The sequence below is a fragment of the Neopelma chrysocephalum genome, unplaced genomic scaffold (assembly GCF_003984885.1).
Source record: "Neopelma chrysocephalum unplaced genomic scaffold, ASM398488v2 Primary Assembly neopelma1_45, whole genome shotgun sequence".
Classification (NCBI taxonomy): domain Eukaryota; kingdom Metazoa; phylum Chordata; class Aves; order Passeriformes; family Pipridae; genus Neopelma; species Neopelma chrysocephalum.
In genome coordinates this window covers 18,298,868-18,319,042 of record NW_020897704.1, presented here as the reverse complement: position 1 = coordinate 18,319,042, position 20,175 = coordinate 18,298,868, and the positions used below count along the sequence as shown (strand labels likewise).

General features: G+C 44.0%; 1 protein-coding gene across 1 annotated transcript in view; it reads left to right on the top strand.

Moving 5' to 3' along the window:
* The window catches only part of DHTKD1 (dehydrogenase E1 and transketolase domain containing 1), a 23,364-nt gene extending 4,771 nt beyond the window's left edge, over window positions 1-18,593 (top strand). The window contains exons 2-18 of the mRNA XM_027679596.1: window positions 146-725; window positions 2,699-2,854; window positions 3,321-3,532; window positions 5,127-5,321; window positions 5,642-5,911; window positions 8,998-9,169; window positions 10,681-10,879; window positions 11,726-12,038; window positions 13,107-13,191; window positions 13,810-13,949; window positions 14,331-14,481; window positions 14,685-14,791; window positions 15,366-15,530; window positions 15,922-16,004; window positions 16,834-17,003; window positions 17,524-17,609; window positions 18,056-18,593. Coding sequence (XP_027535397.1) covers window positions 146-725; window positions 2,699-2,854; window positions 3,321-3,532; window positions 5,127-5,321; window positions 5,642-5,911; window positions 8,998-9,169; window positions 10,681-10,879; window positions 11,726-12,038; window positions 13,107-13,191; window positions 13,810-13,949; window positions 14,331-14,481; window positions 14,685-14,791; window positions 15,366-15,530; window positions 15,922-16,004; window positions 16,834-17,003; window positions 17,524-17,609; window positions 18,056-18,157 — 3,186 coding nt within the window. The 3' untranslated portion in view covers window positions 18,158-18,593. The remainder of the gene's footprint in view (window positions 1-145; window positions 726-2,698; window positions 2,855-3,320; window positions 3,533-5,126; window positions 5,322-5,641; window positions 5,912-8,997; window positions 9,170-10,680; window positions 10,880-11,725; window positions 12,039-13,106; window positions 13,192-13,809; window positions 13,950-14,330; window positions 14,482-14,684; window positions 14,792-15,365; window positions 15,531-15,921; window positions 16,005-16,833; window positions 17,004-17,523; window positions 17,610-18,055) is intronic.
* Window positions 18,594-20,175: the final 1,582 nt, after the last annotated feature.

Genomic DNA, 20,175 nt, shown 5'->3' with positions numbered 1-20,175 from the left:
GACATGGGAACGCATCCAGATGGGTTTGGAATGTCTCCAGAGAGGGAGACTCCATGCCCTCCCTGAGCAGCCTGTTCCAGTGCTCTGTCACCCTCCATGGACAGAAGTTCTTTCTAATGTTGAGGTGGAACTTCTTGTGTTTTAGTTTATGGCCATTGCTCCTCGTCCTGACACTGAGTCTGGCACCATCCTCCTGGCATACGACTTGGAGATATTTATGTGTATTGATGAGATCCCCTCTCGGTGTTCTCCTCTGCAGACTGAACAGGCGCAGTGTCTCCTCATAAGGGAGATGCTCCACGACCCCTCACCAGCTTTGTGGACCCTCTCCAGTGGGGAGGGGGTCTCTCGTGTCCCGATTAGCCCAGAACTGCACACAGCTCTCCACGCGCTCCTCACGCGCAGCCCAGCACAGCATCTCCCTCCCCGCTGCCCGGTTCTGTCCGTCCGCAGCCGGGGCAGCCCCGCCCAGCCCCGGCCCCGGCCCGGCGCCGCCCCCGGTGCTCTGGGCGGGCCGGGGGGCGGTGGCGGCGGCGCCGCGGGCGGTTGGAGCAGCGCGGCCGCGGCCATGGCGGCGCTGGCGGGGGGGGCCCGTGCCCTGCGCCGCGCTCTGCGCCCGCCCGGCCCGCAGCGCTGGTACCGCACCGAGCGCGGCGTCTACGGCTACAAACCCGGCAAGGCGGCGGCGCGGCGGGCGGCGGAGCCCCGCGGAGCCGGCAGAGCAGGTGGGACACCCCCGGCGCTGCGCTGGGCTGGGCTGGGCTGGGCGGCGGGGGCTGCCCCGCAGCGGGGACCGCGGGCCGTGAGGGGTCGGGCTGAGGGGCTCCGTGTGTTGTCCCCGCCGCCTCCCGTCCCCGCAGGGTCCCGGCGGGTCCCGCTCGCTCCCAGAGCCCTTGGTCGGGAAGCTTGTGGTGCCTGGCCCCGCGCCACCGGCAGCTCCAGCTGCTGGAGCTACTTCAGCGATTCGAAGTTGCTTCGGTTTTGTTGCCCTAGAAGTACCTCTGCCCCGCGCTTGTCGTTTTCCTTTTCTATTACGGTGATTGAAGTGGCCATATAGTTACCAATGCAGGTAACTCTCTCCCACAGCGGTAACTGTGATGATTTTAACTCAGTTTTATAGTGCAGAAATATGATTTCAAGTGCACAAAACTCTCCGGGGCAGGAGTGCGGTCCCTGTGTTAACAACTTGGGAGAATTCGGTAGGAATGAGCTCCACAGGACAAGAGAGACAAGGAGCTGCTGGAGAGGGTCCAGAAAGCTGATGGGGGGTCTGGAACATCTCTCTGATGAGGAGACACTGCGGGAGCTGGGCTTGTTTAGTCTGGAGAACACTGAGAGGGTATCTCCTCAATACACATAAATACCTCCAAGTCGAGTGCCAGAATCTTTTCAGTGGTGCCCAGCAACAGGACGAGGAGCAATGGCCATAAACTAAAACACAAGAAGTTCCACCTCAACATGAGAAAGAACTTTCCATGGAGGGTGACAGAGCACTGGAACAGGCTGCCCAGGGAGGGCATGGAGTTTCCCTCTCTGGAGACATTCCAAACCCATCTGGATGCGTTCCCATGTCACCTGCTCCAGGTGACCCTGCCTTGGCAAGGAGGTTGGACTGGATGATCTCCAGAGGTCCCTTCCAAACATAATGATTCTGGGATTTTTTGTGAATTAAGCCTGTTGGACAGAAGCAGGAGTGAAATAGGTTTGTAGCTGGGGGGCACCAAGTCCTGTCACAAAGTATCCTCCTTGTTAATAGTTAACATATTTCTATGTTACATTTTAAATGGCTTTCTTGCTGAGAGCATTGTGGGAGTTAGAGTTATGTTCTGGGTTATGTCCCCCTTGCAGAACCCACTACAGAAAAGGGCCTGTTTTGAATGGGCTGACTTTATGAACATAGTGGCTGGAGCAGAGTATCAGTAATGGAAACACAAATGTCAGAGAAATAACTTAGTGAAATGGTCTCAGAAGTGCATTGTTTTGGAAAATGAAAGCCTTCAGACTTGAATACTGTCAGCACTTTACCCCTCCACACTAGGAATGGATTATAAACTGATTCATATAATTAATTTGTAGCAGATTCTGCTTGCAGTATATTTTATTGGGTGCAGTTTATCAGCCTGGCCTGTGGTCTGTGCTCAGTGACAGTAAGGTGTGTGTGTGACCTTTCAGCTGCTGCATTGATAATTTTTACCACATTTGGCTTAGCACATGCTCTTGGCTCCTGCAGAAACAGCTTTTTTTCTGAAGTCATGGGACCTGAATTATTGTTAAGACCCAATCCTCCTGTCATTCCAGCAAGGAACAGGGAAGCATAAGTGATATGATTGAGTTGGCTTAGGAAATAATACTTTGTGTGCTGGTGATGTGCTGTTCTCAAGTTGGAGGCACCTGTTGTAAAGAGGTTCGAAGCAAAGTGAAGTAGTTCTGCATGTGTTTACAGGAGCCTATAACTTATGAGGGGAGCCATGGGGAAAATCTGGAGTGTACTGGCTGGAAAAGTGGATGGGTGAGCAGATCAAGCAGTTTGCTGATGGACGTATTGTAGGGTGATAAGGTGAAACCAACTGCTTAGATACTTTCTTTCCAGCCAGAACCTTGATGGTTGCCAGTGGACAAAACATTCCTGTGTTGGTGCTGTAAGTGGATTAAATGTGAGCACGTGTGTGATGCTGTTCTGCTTTCTTTTTGCTTTCAGTTGACCATGCTCTGGCTCGTTTAATAACTGCGTACGCTGAACACGGCCACAAAGCAGCCAAAATAAACCCCCTGTTTGCTGGCCAGGCTGTTATGAACATGGTACCTGAAATCCAACAGCTGGCTGAAGTTCTTCAAGGGCCTCTTGTTACTACAGGTAAGTCCACAGCCTGCTCACAGTGAGTTCTGTTCATGGGTGATTTATTGGGAGGCTGGGGCCTCTGTGGAAGAGCCAAATATTGAGTGGTGGTTCAATCAGTAATGAACTTTTGAATGAGAAATTGTCGACTTCGGCCTGCTTATGTCTGTTGCAGAAATCACAGTGCAACGAGTGGCTGCCTTCTAGCATCTTTGGAAATCAGGAAGAATTGTACTTGTTCTTACAGTTACTGATGTTAAACATTAATGTCTTGTTACTTTGATGATTTACATACTTAACACTGTAGTGAAGCTGTCAAAGTACAGGGGCAGAAATCAAGACTTGTCTTTTCTTGTCTCTCTTAGACTGTTGCTGTGACCTTGAACAAAGAAGGGTCTCTATCCATGCTTTGTTTTCTCCAAAACATGCCTTAGTACTTCCCCTTCCTCCCCCAAAGTGACTAATAACATTTATTTCCCACCAGGACTTCTAAACATGGGAAAAGAAGAATCCTCCCTAGAGGATGTGTTGGCTTACCTTGACCATATATACTGCGGGCATATTTCCATAGAAACAAGCCAGCTTCCAACTTTGGAGGAGAGGGAATGGTTTGCTAAAAGGTTTGAAGAGCTAAAGCAAGAAGCATTTACACCTGAAGAGAAAAAGCACTTGTGCAAACTGATGCTGGAGTCCCAGGTACCTTGTTCCACATTGTTGGATTGTAATAGAGTCATGGAATCTTGTCATGGATCCTTTACTGCTCTGGACAGTATTCATGCAGAAAAAGAACAATCACTATCCTGAAAGGCTTTGACAGTGTGCAAGAGGAAGAGGTACAAGGTTTTGCAGTATACAAATACAGCAATCTCACTGGAGTTTGTTGCTGAATTTACTTGGCAGCCATTATTGAAACAAAGAGCAATATTTTGGTTTGTACAAACCCATGAGTAATCAATCTTCAAAAGTGAGATTCTCTGAGGCTAATGATTTGACAGCTCACTGAAATGTTACTGATGGGAACACAAGGCTGGGCAGAGCTCTGTGAAATCTTGTGTTCTGGTGCTGATCTGTTTTACTGGCTTTAAAGTATGGTGTCTCTCAAGGTTTTGGGAGAACAAATCATAGCTGGACTGAGGTGTTATGATACAGCACTGGCAAATTTGCTTTTCAACAAGGAACCTTTGTTCAGTGCATTCTGTGAGGAAATGAAATACTTATGTACTTTAAAAATGTATAGAGAAAATTGATTCCAATACTTCTGTACTGTGAAAAATTTTAATTTTTTCCCCTTTTCTTCCCATGCTATCCAGAAGGATGGAAAGGTAGAAGAGCAGGATCGGTGAAGGTTGGAAAGGTAGAAGAGCAGGATCTGTGAAACTGTCCCTGTTTCCAGTTTTCCAAGTGGAAGGAGTGTTAAATGTAATATTTACCGATGACTAAATAGAAGTATATGGCCCATTTTGTATTTTGTTGACTCTTTGGAAGTTAGAGGAATTTGACAGTGACACAGGAGGTTGTTATTGGGACCCTATTTTGATTTCAGTATGACCAGAACTATACTAAGAGTGTAGAATTTAACCCTGACAGAAAAACTGCTTTTATGAGTGAATAATTTTGTATCATTTATTCCTTAGAACTGAATGTTGCTTAACTAGAGAGTGTTCAGCAGTTGGCTCTGATTTTTGGGTGTGGATCTGTCTTCTCAGTTACAGACTTCATTTATTTTCAGTCTTCTGCTGCAAAACACTAAGTGCTTCCAAAACTTGGTCACTTATGAGAGCTGTCTAGGCACAGGTGAATGGAGTGAAGTGAGAAGAAAATGAAATAAATACAGATTAAATTATTTTTCTTCTCTCAAGCATTCTAATCTGTGTACTAAGGACCGTGCCTAATATAAATCAAAATGAAACACTGCTTCTCTAGCACTCTGTATCTCAAGATATTTGTGTTTTATACTGTAAAAGAACACCATTCCTTAATTTCCACCTAAAACAGGTAAACTTAAGTAATTTGTAAATTGCTCTGGTGTTACAGTTCTTCATACATCTCCTTCCACGTTAGACAGAGAGAGTTTGGTCCTCAACCCAACATTTTTCTGCTTAGGAGGAGATAAGAGCTGATTTCTTGTAGTCATCGTAGCTTCTGGTCTCAGACTGTATGGGTGGAGAGTGAGCCGAGACTTTGAAGGGGTGATTTTAGGTTTGTGTGCCTTAAGGATACAAATTTAAATCCTAAACAGAAGACTGCTGCCTAAAATAGCCTCATACTGAAGTTGTCCTGTTTTTCACAGGAGTTTGATCACTTCTTAGCCACAAAGTTTGCCACGGTGAAGCGCTATGGCGGCGAGGGGGCAGAGAGTATGATGGGCTTCTTCCACGAGCTGTTCAAGATGTGTGCGTACAGTGGAGTGACGGATGTTGTTATTGGGATGCCTCACCGGGGAAGGCTTAATCTCCTCACAGGTCTGCTTCAGCTTCCACCCGAGGTAAGAGGTTCATAATCTCATGAGCACTTGCTTGATGCCTGGTTTATTTGCGGTGAAATAAACCCCCAAAAGTTTGTCGTGTTGTAAGTGCTGGAGCAATAAAAGTTAACCTGTGTGAGAGTGTTTTCCCCTCCTGTCAACACTTCAGCCAACTGTCCACAGGAGGCTGTAAAAAGCACTCTAATGCAGGGCTTTCTGTGCTGTTATCAGAAGCATCCTTTTAATTTCAGGAGAAGGAGAGCATAGGGTTCAGGAAATGCTTTTCTTTCACCGTGTCAGTGAATCAGAAAAGGATTTTGACCAAATCTGTTTCCGTGCAGCTCATGTTCCGTAAGATGCGTGGTTTGAGTGAGTTCCCAGAGACTTCAGCAGCCATTGGGGATGTTCTCTCCCACCTGACATCTTCTGTAGACCTCGACTTTGGTGCCCACAGGCCTGTGCACGTCACCTTGCTGCCCAACCCCTCCCATTTGGAAGCCATCAATCCAGTGGCCGTGGGCAAGACACGGGGGAGGCAGCAGACCCTGCTCGATGGAGATTACTCCCCAGACAGCTCTGCACAGCCTGGGGACAAAGTTATTTGCCTGCAGGTATTTTGCTCACAATTCCTAACTGATCTTTGTAAGACTTGCTGGACTAGAATGTGAACGGAAGTGTATATAGAAATATCAAAAAAACACTGATTTGATGTATAATGACAAGTACTGGGATCCTCTTTATGGGGAAAGAGGAGGGCAAGGAAGATATCCAGGTGCCATATGTGATGATACTGGCATTTAAACAACTGCACCTCTAAGATTTCTGAAGAACTGCTTCTGATATTTTCCTTTTTTTAAATAATACTCTGCATTGGGAGCCATGTCTACCTTTCCTCACAGACCACTTTTGCATTTAAACCACTACCAGAATCCTTCTTTTAAAGTAATAGATTTGGAGAAGATCTGTCAACAAGGTTGCAGAACCCTCAGGAGGATTTAGAATTTTGTAATTTTATCATGGTACTGTTGAAGACTATTGGAATTAGTTTTTACTCCTTGACCTGACTTTTATAGTTGTAGAGGCAATCCTAAATAGTTCCTTGATAAATTTTCTTTTCTTGCATTGTGTTCAACTTGGAAAAACAAGTGAGTCAAACTCTTCACATTTTAAAGCCAGGAGTAAAAATGAGTTGGGCAGAACTGTTCTCCTCTGAAGCCTAATCAACATGGAGGAAGTTACATATAGAAGTGAAAACATATTTCAGTTCAAAAAATGTTTTGCTTCCTTCTAGAAAGGATATTGAGAAAAAGCAGAAACGAGGATATCTTGGGCAAGTTTGGGTTCTTATTTTTTTATTAAAGAAAAAAGGTTTAGGGCATGCAGGTTCAGGGAGGTGTTTGTGGCCCACTGTGTCTCCTCCTCATATTTCTGTGCAGTTATGTCAGTTAGTTTGAGAACAAACTATTGTTTCTTAGATTCTCTTTTTCTCATAATGTTAGATTTTCACTGTGTAGTAATGAGAGTACGGCAACTCTTTAAACAAAGATTCTTCAGGATAAATGGACCTTCCCTATGCAGGAAAAATGTAACTGTTTGTTTTTTGTACAGGTAAGTGGTAGGGAGGGTTGCATAGTAAAGAAAAACAACATTAAATCTGAGCTAGACACCTCCATGTTAGTAACTGATTCAAAGTATTCCTAAAAGAAAGAAAATGTTTCGTGGAATGTGAGTGTCAGTACTTGTGATTGTGTCTTCAAGAGGTCCAAGGGTTAGATCGAAAAAAAAAAAAAAGGCCAATTTTTACTTATGACTGTTAACTGCTCTCACTCAGCTAATTGAGAAGAAAGAGATGAAAGCAGACACCACCTTTTTCAGAATCTTGATTTGGAAGTTTCTCTTTGGGCTTTCTGGGGATTTCTGTTTTCACAGTGCTTTTTCTTGAGAAATGTAAGTGTAGACACTCTGAATTGAGGTTTGCTCTGGCACTTGCTCTATTCTTCCATTCTTCCACTAGAATAGAACTTCCATTAGCCTGAGGGCAGAGCTTGAGGGGAAAAAGAGTAAAGATCAGCTAAGGTGCCAGTGTAAGCCTAGTTGTTCAAGGTCTGAAAATCTTTTTTTGGAAATTCAGTGTGCTTAGAATATATGAGGACTATAAAACTCTTCTGCATGGACACCTCTGCAGTCTTTAATTGTCCATCTCTGCTGAGAGTGGCTTATTTTTCACCTTCTCACATACCTTAACTCCACTTCCTGGACATCAGGCAACTACTGATGTTTATGATTTGAACTGAAATTTGAGAATAAGATCTCCCAAAAAGAAATTTCAAATTTGACATTCTGCTGTCAGGGTCACTGTTTAATGAATGAAACTCGATGGTGACCTTGCTTTTATGTTTTTTGCTAATGCAGCCCAGAAAAAAAAAGACTGTCCTATCAAAAACTGTCTCCATCTTTCTGGTAGAGTGAGGAAGATCCTACCTGCACCACAGGAATTAGATCTTCTGGGGTTTGAGATGGTATGAAGAGTCTTGTATGGTTGGATAGCAACACTGTCTGTAGGTTTTACTGCTTTGGGATGTGCTGAAGGCCATAAAGTTCTCTCAGATGTTCTATAGTCTTCACTCAAATGCTGTCACTGAGATACGAAGCCGCCTTAGGCAGCAGAAGAAACCAGGAAGGAAAAGTGAACCCCCAACACTTCAGGAGCAAGTGTAGCATGGCAAGGGATAGAGTGGGGGTGCTGGGTTGTCTCTCTTGCAGTAGTTACCTTTGTGATACCTGTGATACCTCTTAAAAACTGTATCAGAACTGTATAAAACCCAGTGCTGCCATTTCACTGGTTGCACCTCTACTGTACTTGCACCTCAAAAGTCTCCTGAGGCTTGACATCACTATCCCATAGGTAGAAGGTAGAACTGTCAATAAGAAAGTACATAAATTTGCATAGTGACTTTGATCTGCAAAGGACTGAGTCTGCATTCTGAGGAAGCTGTGATCATATTAATCAATGGAGAACTATCTCTAGTTTCAAAACATTGGAATGCTAAATGATACTCATGCTGGTATCTCTAGCCTTTTTGGAAATCTGGTTTGGACATCACAGTGGACTCCCCTGCCCTTCCAAAGTATTTTTTTATTTGCAACATTTATTTGCTATTCCTATTTTGAAATGTAGCTAAGAATTTAGGTTTTATTTCCTTCTGAAAGCTTTTATTTGCTTTTGAGTGCTTCGGTTAATTTTCCTCTTGTTTTTTTCCTGTTGTGTCTGTTCTTGTCTTTGGTTAGGTAGGAATAGGCATAAGTCCCAGTTCACCCAAATTCAGCAAAGAGTGCTGAATTTGTTCGGGGGTCAGGGACTTGCTGCTGAGTGCTGCAGCTTTGCCATAGCCAGGACACTTGCAGTCACCTGGACACTGGTGGGTCAGTTTTAGGAGTTTATAGGTCAGTTCCAGGTAGGAATTACATCAGGCAGTCATGTATGCACATTGGCTGCTATGGCCTTGTGTTAGTGATAAGGTAATATAAAGTCTCAAATCATGAAAACAGTAGTCTGAAAGGTTTAAGAAGTGGGTCCAGCTGGAACTGTATCTGTTCCATGTACTCAATTTAGAGTAACTTAATGCGTTACAGTTTTGGTTTTGCTGTTCCTCCAGTATTTCCTAATGAGACTTTTCCATCTTCTTCCCTAATGTAGGTTCATGGCGATGCTGCTTTCTCTGGGCAAGGGATTGTTCCTGAAACATTGACCCTCTCTAATCTACCACATTTCAGAGTTGGTGGGAGCATCCACTTGATTGTTAATAACCAGCTGGGCTATACCACTCCTCCAGAGCGAGGAAGGTCATCCCTGTACTGCAGTGACATTGGTATGTGGAGCTGAATCAGGAGGAAAATTGTCTGTTGTGTCAGAAAGGATTTTTAACTTCAGTGTGGATATGTGCTGTGCTGTGGGCTTTTTATAGCAAGTCCCTATCAACTCTGGGGAGTTGTGCTAATATAGCTCCAGTTTCATGATAGAGTAGAAATTAAAATTATTATCGATTATTTCCTCCTACTGGCAACAATTCAGATGCTAAAAATATGCCCTCCCCCATCTGCCTTATGGCAAAGACTAAACACCAAGGGAAAACCTGATCACATTTTCACGGGATGTTATGAAATATTTGCAAGATTACTGTGAAGTCTCTGTAACTCGTTTAATTTCTGTCATGTCATTGACAGCTTTCAAAAAAGTGTTGCGATGGAGTGTGCAACATGTATTTTAAATACATCTTTTGAATTTCATCAAAATCATCCCAGTGTGTTTTCTGAGCAAGATTTATAGGTCAGATACTCCTTCATTTTTCTGTTGTGGTTGTTGTCAGGTGAGCTTGTTGAGCTTTTAATGGAAAGATGAGGCTCAAGGCTTTTCTAAGCTTAAACTAGAAGTCTTTTGTTTTGGACTGATCTTTCTTAGTGATAAAGAGATGTATTATCAGTAGGATTAGAGACTTAGTAGTAAGTTCTCTTGTGTGTGTCACTTATAACTAAAAATATACTTTTGTATGTTTTTAAGACTTAACATCAAGTATTTGTGTTTGTTTTATGGTTTCATCAAACCAAACAGGTAGATTCATTAAATCTGGTAAGGTAGATAGCATATGTTATTACTACTTTTCCCTGGGCTGGTTTTGTGTTATGGGTTGGTTTTGTTTGTTGTTTTTTTTTTCCTCCATCCTCAATTTTCCTTTCTTCTTACCTGTCAGTGAGGAGGGAAGATGTTACCATTTGACTTTCAGGATTTTGCTAAGGAGGGAAACTTGACACGGGTCAGGAATGGCTGAAATATCTTAATTTCCCAGAATTTGGACAGATAAAGTACACTGTTGCTGGGAGGATTTGCAGCCAAATTGTCATACAGGGGAGGGTGTTGATACATTTGAATTTTGCAGTGTTTTCTTTAATGAAGAAACCTCTCTGGAACAGGGGACAAGGGAGAAGGTTGTTTCTGGCCTGTATGAAGTGATAGCTTAGGATAGGAAGGAAATAAAATTTAATTTTTGTTTGAAAGAGGAGCGATCAAATAGTTCTCTCCCATTCCCTGCAGACTTCCAGATCAATAACATGCAGGAACTGTGTATAGAAAGTCCTCTGGGAATTTAGTGCTTGTAAAGAAGTTGTGCTCAAACTGTCACAAATACAAGAGGTTGGGCTAATTGCACTGTCTCTCAGGGAAGACTCCTCTCCTTGCCCCAGCTCCCATCACAAAGAGCATCTGTTGTACATTTGTTGTTACATTCACTTCCCGTGAATTGTCTGTAATTTCAGCAGAGTAGGTGTCTGTTTTCTCTGGAAGGGGTTTCATGTGATTACTGTTATGTTCCGAATCCCTGGGCAGGTAAGATCATTGGGTGTGCAGTTATCCATGTGAATGGGGATGATCCTGAAGAAGTTGTCCGTGCCACACGCCTGGCCGTCGAGTACCAGCGCCAGTTCCGCAGGGACGTCATCGTAGACCTGCTGTGCTACAGGCAGTGGGGCCACAACGAGCTGGATGAGCCCTTCTTCACCAACCCCTGCATGTACAAAATCATCAGGTAAGGGAGGCTTCCACTACCTCATGGGGAACCCGAAATGTGCTTGGGTCTACACCAACTCAGTATTGCTGCTGCAGCAGAAGTTTCTGTGTAATTAAGATCCTCCACTATATGGACAGGTCTTCATGTAAGTGCAGCTACACTGTCAGCAGCCCTTGACTGAGGTGTGACTCTGATAATGAGATGTTAATGAGGGTAATCACTAGTGTTGGCTCTCATATATGCAGTTTGATGCCTCTTGGAGCACACAGCTCTTGGATTTTGAATTCGTGACCATTAGTAATGAGAAGGCAAAGTTGTCTTCTGGGTGCCAAGGGGAAGCGTGGATAATGTGGGAGAATGGGCAGGAAGCCAGTGTGATGTTTGTCTTGTCTTTGCCTGGTCCTGCTCATCTTCATGAGCATTTAAATGTATTCAGATCCCATCCTTATCCCTAAAGCAAAATACACAAAAATTTACTGGCCTGTGAATCCTGGTGTTTTAGGCAAAGCCTTTATAGAATGGATGGCTTGATTCTCATCTAATGCTGAAGTCCTAGTGTGAATTTCTCTGAAGAAAATATGCATGGTAACACAGAGGGGTTTTGGACTCATTTTTACCTGTAACTGCCAACTCTAGGCACCTTTTTTTTTTTTTAAATAAAAGACTGTAAAACACATATCCAAGAGAACTGTTATCTTTCTGAAAATCCCAGGAAAGCAGACTTGATGCAAATGAATGTAATGCACCAGGACACCATTTATTTTAGTTTTCCATGGTACCTGGCTGTAGTAAGGTGGTATTTTCTTGTTCTGTGACAGTGTTTTGAGATTTCATCTCTATGGGGTTTGATTCCCTCCCTGACAGATCCCGTAAGAGTATCCCAGACACGTATGCAGAGCACTTGACAGCCGCTGGGCTCATGACTGAGGCTGAAGTGTCCGAGATAAAGACGACGTACTATTCCAAACTCAACGACCACCTTGCCAACATGACGTCGTACAGCCCACCTGCCACCAACCTGCAGGGTCACTGGAAAGGCTTCGTGGAGCCTTCTGCTAAAATCACCACCTGGGACACAGGGATGCCTGTGCCACTGCTGCAGTTCATTGGAGCCAAGTCTGTGGAGGTGCCGGAAGAGCTCCAGATGCACGGCCACCTCCTGAAGACCTACGCGCAGGTCAGTAGAAGGTGGTGATGTTTCTGGTCCCATTGCTCAGAGGTACGACCTGTTACAGGAAAAATCTAAACACAGTAAGACTGCCAGTTAGAGAGTAGCATGGTATTCTCTAGGAAAAAAAACAGCTCACTGTTTCAAGGCTCAGATTATGCCATTTTTTCTCCAGGTTTGAAGAAAGATGTATCTTCTCCCCCAGATCTGACCATATACATTATTTTGTTATTTCAACAATGTTTTGTTGCAATGAAGAAAAAAACTTACAGAAAATAGTTTATTATTCTTACAACTAATAGAAACTGGTATGATAAATGACTAACATTTATATACTTTATGATTAGAATCAGTATTTTGTGAGAGAATGAGTCAGGAACCTGGTAATTGTGTACACAGTTTCCACAGCCAGTAGTGAGTGTTTTATGGTTTATATATATAAACATCAGACAACACGTGGCCAAGTTTGACAGCCAGGGTTTCATAGCTCCTAAGTTTGTGTTTGGTTTGGCTTGGTTTGGGGTTGTGAATGTTTCCCTCTGATGAATGATGAGCATGTGCAGGTGTCTGGTTGGCAGCTGTAGAGAGGCTGTGAGTTGATTATTTCAGAAGGCTGATGTTCTTGTCTTCCCAGCCCAAGGCAAGAACTTCACAGCTGGGTGTGATCATTTGTCTGCAGTTCTGCAGGCCAGAACAGGGACGAGTTCTGGAGATTGAAATACTTACACCTGGCATCTTTCATCATTGCTAACCAGACAGACCCAAAATTCTGTCAAGACTACACTCTGTGCTGTGATTTTTAATATTTTCAGACTAAGATTAATTTGTCAGTCCAGTTTGTTGACTGGTATGTGAACACGTGGATCATCCATGGTTCTGTGGCCCTCAGGCAACCTTCAGGATGTGCTTAAATAAGACTCTGTATTCCAATCCAACCTAAGCTGGCTGCAGGAATATAGCATTTCTCTCCATAGTGTTTAATTTTTTCCTAGCTTCTGATATTGGTCTGTGCCACCAAGAGAGCTACAGATGGAAAAAGGCAAAATAGTAACTATTCCTTGTTCTTTACTTGTTTAGTCAAGAGTTCAAAAAATGGAGGAAGGAAAAAAGCTGGACTGGGCAACAGCTGAAACTTTAGCATTTGGTTCTCTGCTGAGCCAAGGTAAGAGGTGACAGCAGACAATAAAATACTTTTGCTTTAATGTCAATAAAGGATAACATTAGACTTGTTAGGTGTTTCTAAGTAAAAAGATTGATATGATGTATAAATTTGATAATTTGCAAGAGAAGATAAATATGAATCCTGTATGTCACTAATATTTGTAGATTAAGTCCTAAATGTCTTCAAAGAATTGTTGCTCCCTATCACTCCCCAAAAATATTTGTGCATAGAGCTAAGCATGTGAGCAATGCACCTGAAATCAGTGGGGCTCCCACATACACCGTTTTATGCTACTCTTTCTTTTCCCTCCTCTCTTGCCTGAATTCATTATCTCCATTTACCTGTGATGCAGAATGCATGTTTTTTGCAGTTTGCTTCAGTAAATTGAACCATGTACCCCAAATGATTCTTGGCTGCAGGGAGGAGAAAAGAGAAATGTCAGAGCATCTCTGTGCTTGTGAGTTGGAGCTGCTGCTCCAGATTTCATGTTGCTAATGAGAGAAATCCAAGAAGAGACAGAACAAGAGATGTAATATTTTGGACATGGAGAGTTGTTGTCCTGCATGTTTCCTTTTTACATGACTCGCTAATTCAGTGTTTTGTTTATTGCTTGGCAAGGGTTTAATATCAGACTAAGTGGACAAGATGTTGGCAGAGGAACCTTCAGCCAACGACACGCAATGTTGGTTTGCCAAGAGACAGATGATACCTACATTCCTCTGAATCACATGTCCCCAGACCAGAAAGGTTTCCTAGAGGTGGGTTCTTTGGTGCACAAGACCACCTTCTTCCTGTTGTGCTGAAACAATGCATTGTTTTAGGCTGCTGGGATACACGGAGGTAGCCTGTATGTTCTGGCAAACACCACATACAGGGACAAGACAACTGTCAGGGCACTCCTGTTCTTTGTAGTTACAAATGACAACTTTAACAAGGGGTTTTGCTTTTCTTTGAGGGATCAGGTATTATTCTTTTCCCCTCAGTGTCTTCAGCCAAAAGCAAAACAGAGGTGACCATCAGTTGCCTTTAGCAGTGCACGTCCTCAGTGTGCCCCGCACTGATGTGCCTGGTTCTGAGGGTTCTTAACCCTGGGTTGTCTTCTTCCTTGCCTACCCCTCCCGACAATTTCCTTTTGTTAGGTGAGTAACAGTCCCTTGTCTGAAGAAGCTGTGCTTGGTTTTGAATATGGAATGAGCATTGAGAGCCCCAAGTTACTGCCAATTTGGGAAGCTCAGTTTGGAGACTTCTTTAATGGAGCCCAGATAATATTTGACACTTTCATCTCTGGAGGTGAGTGTACGAGGAGATAATATATGTAAAAATGAATCATTTGTACTATGCACATTTTTAGAAAATCCAGCATGCCAGCAGCATGTTTCAGGCTTGTATTTAATGATGTGAAAATCAGCTATTCTTTTTTGCTGAGTAGTTTCTGCAAAGTAATGTGTTCTGTGGAAATCATTCTTCCCTTCCTCCTCATTCTGTGTTTCCAGGTGAGGCCAAATGGCTTCTGCAGAGTGGGATAGTAATTCTTCTTCCCCATGGCTATGATGGTGCAGGCCCTGAGCACTCGTCCTGCAGGATGGAACGGTTCTTGCAGGTACCCACCACCCCTGCTGGGGTCACATGTCCCCCAGCACAGCACTGGCAGTCAGTGCTCTGGGAGTTGTGCTGCAGAAATGCAAAGTGGGGATTCCTGGTGGACCTGCTCTGGTGCAAGACTGTGATGGAACCTTGTGATACGTGCTTGTGGTTCCTGTTGCATCTGTCCTCTAGACATAGATCATACAAACAGAAGGCTGCACACTATTAAATAACAGTGAATCTGTGGCACATTTAAAAAAAAAAACACCTTAAAATTCATTGTTGTGCCCTTGTGACTGTAGTAAGTAAATGAAAGCTGTTTCATCTAAGTAAAGGAAGGGGGTTGGAGCATTTTAGAGATGCTGCCACCTGTTAAAAAATCTGTCATGCCCTGGTTGCAGTGTGCTAGAAGGAGGCATTCAGATGTAATCTACCAGTTGAATGCTAAAGCCATTTCTTCTCTGAAGTTCTTCCCTTGCAATCCTTGTTCACCTCTTCCTATGCAGGTCGGTGTGCCTTGTGTGCCTGGATTTTTTCTTGCATATTTGTCTCACTGCTTTCTTTGGCATTCCTGTGTCCCCTCTATACAGATGTGTGACAGCTCAGAAGAGGGAGTTGATGGGGACCAGGTCAACATGTCAGTTGTCCATCCCACCACCCCAGCACAGTATTTCCATTTACTCCGGAGGCAAATGGTCCGAAACTTCAGGAAACCTCTCATTGTTGCATCTCCCAAAGTGTTACTCAGGCTCCCAGTAAGCTGAAAAATACCTTTTCTGGTTTTTTGGGTTTTTTGATCCTCTTCTTCCTACTCTTTTGTGTTCTCTTCCCCTTTCTTTTTGTTGTTTTTCTGTGTTCTCTGATCTCTGCTTTAGGGTCAAATCAGTGGGATTTTTCCTGTTTGGGACTGAATGGATTGAGGGTTAAAGCTGAGTGGAGGTGAGCTAGAAGTAGGGTGGATTCTAGATCTGAAAGTGTTCTTGGGAAGCTTATCATTCCACCTTTCCTTGGGAGTGGGAATGGGAATAGGAGGGAGAGGGAAGGCTATATTTTGTACTTACCAAAACCCTGTCTCAGTATTCTTTCTGACTCTGGCCTAAGGGAAAGGTAGCAAGACTTGGTAACTTCCAACTCTTCCCCATGCAGGCTGCTGTATCAAGTTTTGAAGAAATGGCCCCAGGGACAACATTCAAGCCTGTCATTGGTGACTCCTCAGTAGATCCTAAAAGGTAGCTTTACTTGCTTAGAGGAGAAGCTCAGAAGGGATGTCCTATCCCTTTCTCCTACCTAACACCTCAAATTTGAAGTGGTAGGAAAGAGGTAACTTTGGGGGACAAATGCTGTTTTGTGGTTGGTGACTTAGTTTTACTTGTTCCTTTCCTTTTCTTCTGGTAATTGTTGGTAGTTACTACACCTGTTTCCAAAACAGTGAGGTGTTCAGGCAGGTGGTCCTTGCCCCCACAGGGAGGTTGAATCTGTAGTTACTGACCTGATGGGCACTATTCTGCACCATGTTCCTTGGCTGACAGTCACTGGGAGCAGCTGTTACCCGAATCATAGATTCATTTAGGCTGGAAAAGACCCCCAAGATCATCAAGTCCAAACTTTAACCCAGCACTGCCAAGTCCATGACTAAACAATGTCCCCAAGTGTCACATTTAGACTTTCAAATACCTCCAGGGATGGTGATTCCACCACTTCCCTGGGCAGCCTGTTCCTGTGCTTGACCCTTTCAGTGAAGAAGTTTTTCCTAATATCCAATCTAAACCTTCCCTGATGCAACTTGAGGCCATTTCCTCTTGTCCCATTGTGTTGCTTGGCAGAAGTAACTCCCACCTGTCTACAACCTCCTTCTAGGTAGCTGTAGAGAGTGAGAAGGTGGAAGGGGAGTGGGAGGCAATGGAAGGCAAAGAAGAGAAATGATGGTCTAGGGAAACAATTCAGCTTCATAAAGTTGTCTTTGAAGTTTGGCTGGTTGTATTTGTTGGAGGTGTGAAGCTGTTCGGCATCGAGTTTCTGTAAAACCCTGAACTTGGAAACATTCTTATTTTTCTTCAGTGTCACCCACGTGGTGCTGTGTTCTGGAAAGCATTACTATGCTCTGGTGAAGCAAAGAGAGACACTGGGAGAGAAGCAGCACAACACAGCTATTCTGAGACTTGAGGAGCTCTGTCCTTTCCCCCTGGAGGCTCTACAGCAAGAGTTGAGCAAATACAGCCAAGCAAAAGGTCAGCCAGACTTTTACCTTTGTGTTTCTGGTGTCTTTGAAGTATTGAATTGAATCTGTTGCCTACCTTTTAGGATAAAGAGCTGTAATGGCTTTTTCCACTTTGCTCTTCTCCTTGTACATCCAAGTGTTCCTGGAGTGGGATAATGCAAATGTTTGTCTTGTGCTAAAAGAACTTGTCTCTTTCCTATTGTCTCTCTGCTTCCAAAAAGTAGGACTGAAAATCAGAGTGAGCCATTTGGGATGTTTTTTGCATTGGTCTTTGCAGTCCAGTCCTTTAAGTAGCTTTTGAAAACAGCAGTAGAAAAACTGAATATACACACAGTATACCCCTGTGGTGGACACACTTTGGGTTTGAATTCAGCAAGCTGGGACCTTCAGTTCAATCTAGTAAGCCTTCATTTTAGAGGTAGTGCCAAGGCAAAAAAGGTAGAGGTGCTAAAAAAAGAAAAAACTGTCCTCCCGGAGCTGCTGAAAAGATAAATGTGTGCATTTGTAATGTACCCTTATCCTTCCTTTAGTCTTCATCTGGAGTCAGGAAGAACCACAGAACATGGGTCCATGGTCCTTTGTGTCACCACGGTTTGAAAAGCAGCTGGGACTTAAGGTAAGATAAGATGTCCACAAGTGTTATGAAGTTCAAAGTTCTCCTTAAATGCAAAATTCTGTGGTGCTTACACAAAAACCCCTAATCCTGATGCCTAAACCAAACATGTGTTCTAATTTAAGCTGCTTCTGCTCTTTATAGCACCATTGGTGATGGGCTAGACTGGAGCCTTATTTTACTCTGTGTTTAATCAACGTAGATAGGATAATGAAAGATCCCAGGTAGGAAACAGCATGCTTGGAGAAGAATCCAAAGCTGCCATTTGCTCTGGCATATCATGCACTATAATGGCCTTTGAGCCATAGTCTGTGGGAGATTGAGGACCACTTCCTGCATTACTTCCAGCTGGTGATATCTGCCAGCAGATATCTCGATGGCATCAGGACCTCAAGATGCAACCCTGTTCCTGTGCTTCATTGATCATTTCCTCCCAACTCTAATTTCAGCTCCGCCTTGTGAGCAGACCTCCCCTCCCAGCCCCAGCTGTTGGCATTGGAACCCTGCACAACCAGCAGCAGGAAGAGGTTCTGAGGAAGACATTTATCTAAGTTTTCAACAGACAGACTGCTGCTGCTGCCAGTCATGTTTGGTGCCTCCTCCTGTGAAGAAGAACAAAGGCCAGATCCTTAAGACTCTTGGTTCTCCAAAATGGAAACCAAAAAAAAGAGTGGAATGAGTTTGGTAATGATGAAGAAATTTTTTCATGTAGGGGAATACCTAATGATGAGAAAGGATGCCTGTTACTCTTGATACTTCTTGTTCTCTTGTAGTATTTTCTACAAAACATCTTTTTAAAGTTAAAACTAAACTTTGGTGAGGTGACTATATAATGCCTTATATCACGCTGCTTATCTGCACTTTACAGTTCCTGGGATGGTGCATGTGTGGAAACAGGCTCTGTTTCTTCTGTTTCCACATAAGTGTTAGTGCTGTTTGGTCAAATAAATGCTTCCCCATGCCTGGGAATGAGCCATTTCTGTAGCAGAGTGTTGTGAATTTTCCCTTTTTTCTTTTCCTGTGGGCCAGGAATGAAATCTATTGTGGCTGTTGGTGCTCTTATCAGTGCCCGAGTTGTTAAAGCACAATTCTGGGAGGAAACCTTGCAGGATGGCTCCTGAAGGCTTCAGGCACCACTGTTTTTCTCATCTGGAGGGTGAGAAACCCTGAGGGAAGGTTTCAGCATAGCTGTCATCTGGGGAAAGGAAAGAAACCAGTCTTTATTGAGAAACAGAGGATAAATGACCAAAACATTGAGAGTAAGCAGGAGAATAACGAAGCTGTATGGAAGAGGGAGGTAAAAGCTGGCCAGGCAGACCCCAGTGTTGACTGCCCCACAACAGCATTCCCATCCAAATAGGATTTTTCTCAGCATTTTTTCTTTTCAGGTTTCAGTGTAAAGTTGGCATCTCCCTGCTCCTCTCCAGGTTACCTGGGGGAGCATGGTTGAGTATTCCAAACTCATCGTGAGCCAAAGACTTCTCTGGAAAGAAGCAAGTGGGGTTTAACCAAATCCAGCACTTCCAAACAGAAAGTCATGGCAGGTGAGGAAGGGCAGATCGTGGGCAGGGTGTGCATTCAGCTGGGGAGGAAGCTCCCAAAATCATCTCTGAAGCTTGCTTTGCTGTTTCGTTCTAGTTAATTCACACATTCACTCATTAACTCCATATGGCCCAGAAATAACCTCTGTAATCCCTCTTCTGTGGTGTTTCACGTCACTGCTTTAGCACATCCATCCCTCTGATGTGAAATCATGTTTCTCCCACTTTGCTCTAGCAAACTTCACAACTTCTTACTCATCCTGAACAGCTTTATCTAATCAAGGCGTATTCTGGTTTAAATTTCTGCTGATAAGTAGAAAAAGGAGGCTGAAGAGAAACATTGCTTTGGCTGCAGCTGTAGCCAAGGAAGTTGTAGAGCACAATCACCAGCCTTGACTGGTGATTACATAAACCCACATTTTTTTTTTCACTATGACAGGGCACACAAGGGAAGAACAGACCCTGTGTTTTGAGTTTCATGTGGCCCAAACCTGACCTTGCTGTGCACCACTCCCCCACAGGCTGTGCAGGTCAGGTTATCCAACCAAGCAAAGGATGCTCGGGTGCTCCAAGCCTGTTTTGATGCTCCTGGTGGGAGACACAGCTATTTCTGTAGAGCTGCTCAGCTCAATGCCCCCTGCCCAGCCTTGGTGTGCCATGGAGCTCCCCAGGGATACCGGGGTGGGAAGGGAGAGCTCCCCTCGGTATTGCTGACGCAGACTGCCTGCAGAACACTGCTCTTCCATGATGGCTAACAGCTCCCAGGAGCAACACAAAGCACTTGCTGACTTAGGGGCTTACACTGTTTCTCCCATCGATTTTGGATGCACACAAGGCTGTTTTCCATCTGTGCACCATGCTCTGCTCTGCAGGTAGGCGTGGCTCTCCCTGCACGGGGCTGGAGTGCTTTTGCCAACAAGCGTTTGGGAAAAGAAGCAGAAATTAGAATCACAGAGTCATAGAATATTCTGAGTTGGAAGGGACCCACACAGATAATTGAGTCCCACTCCTGGCCCTGCACAGGACAA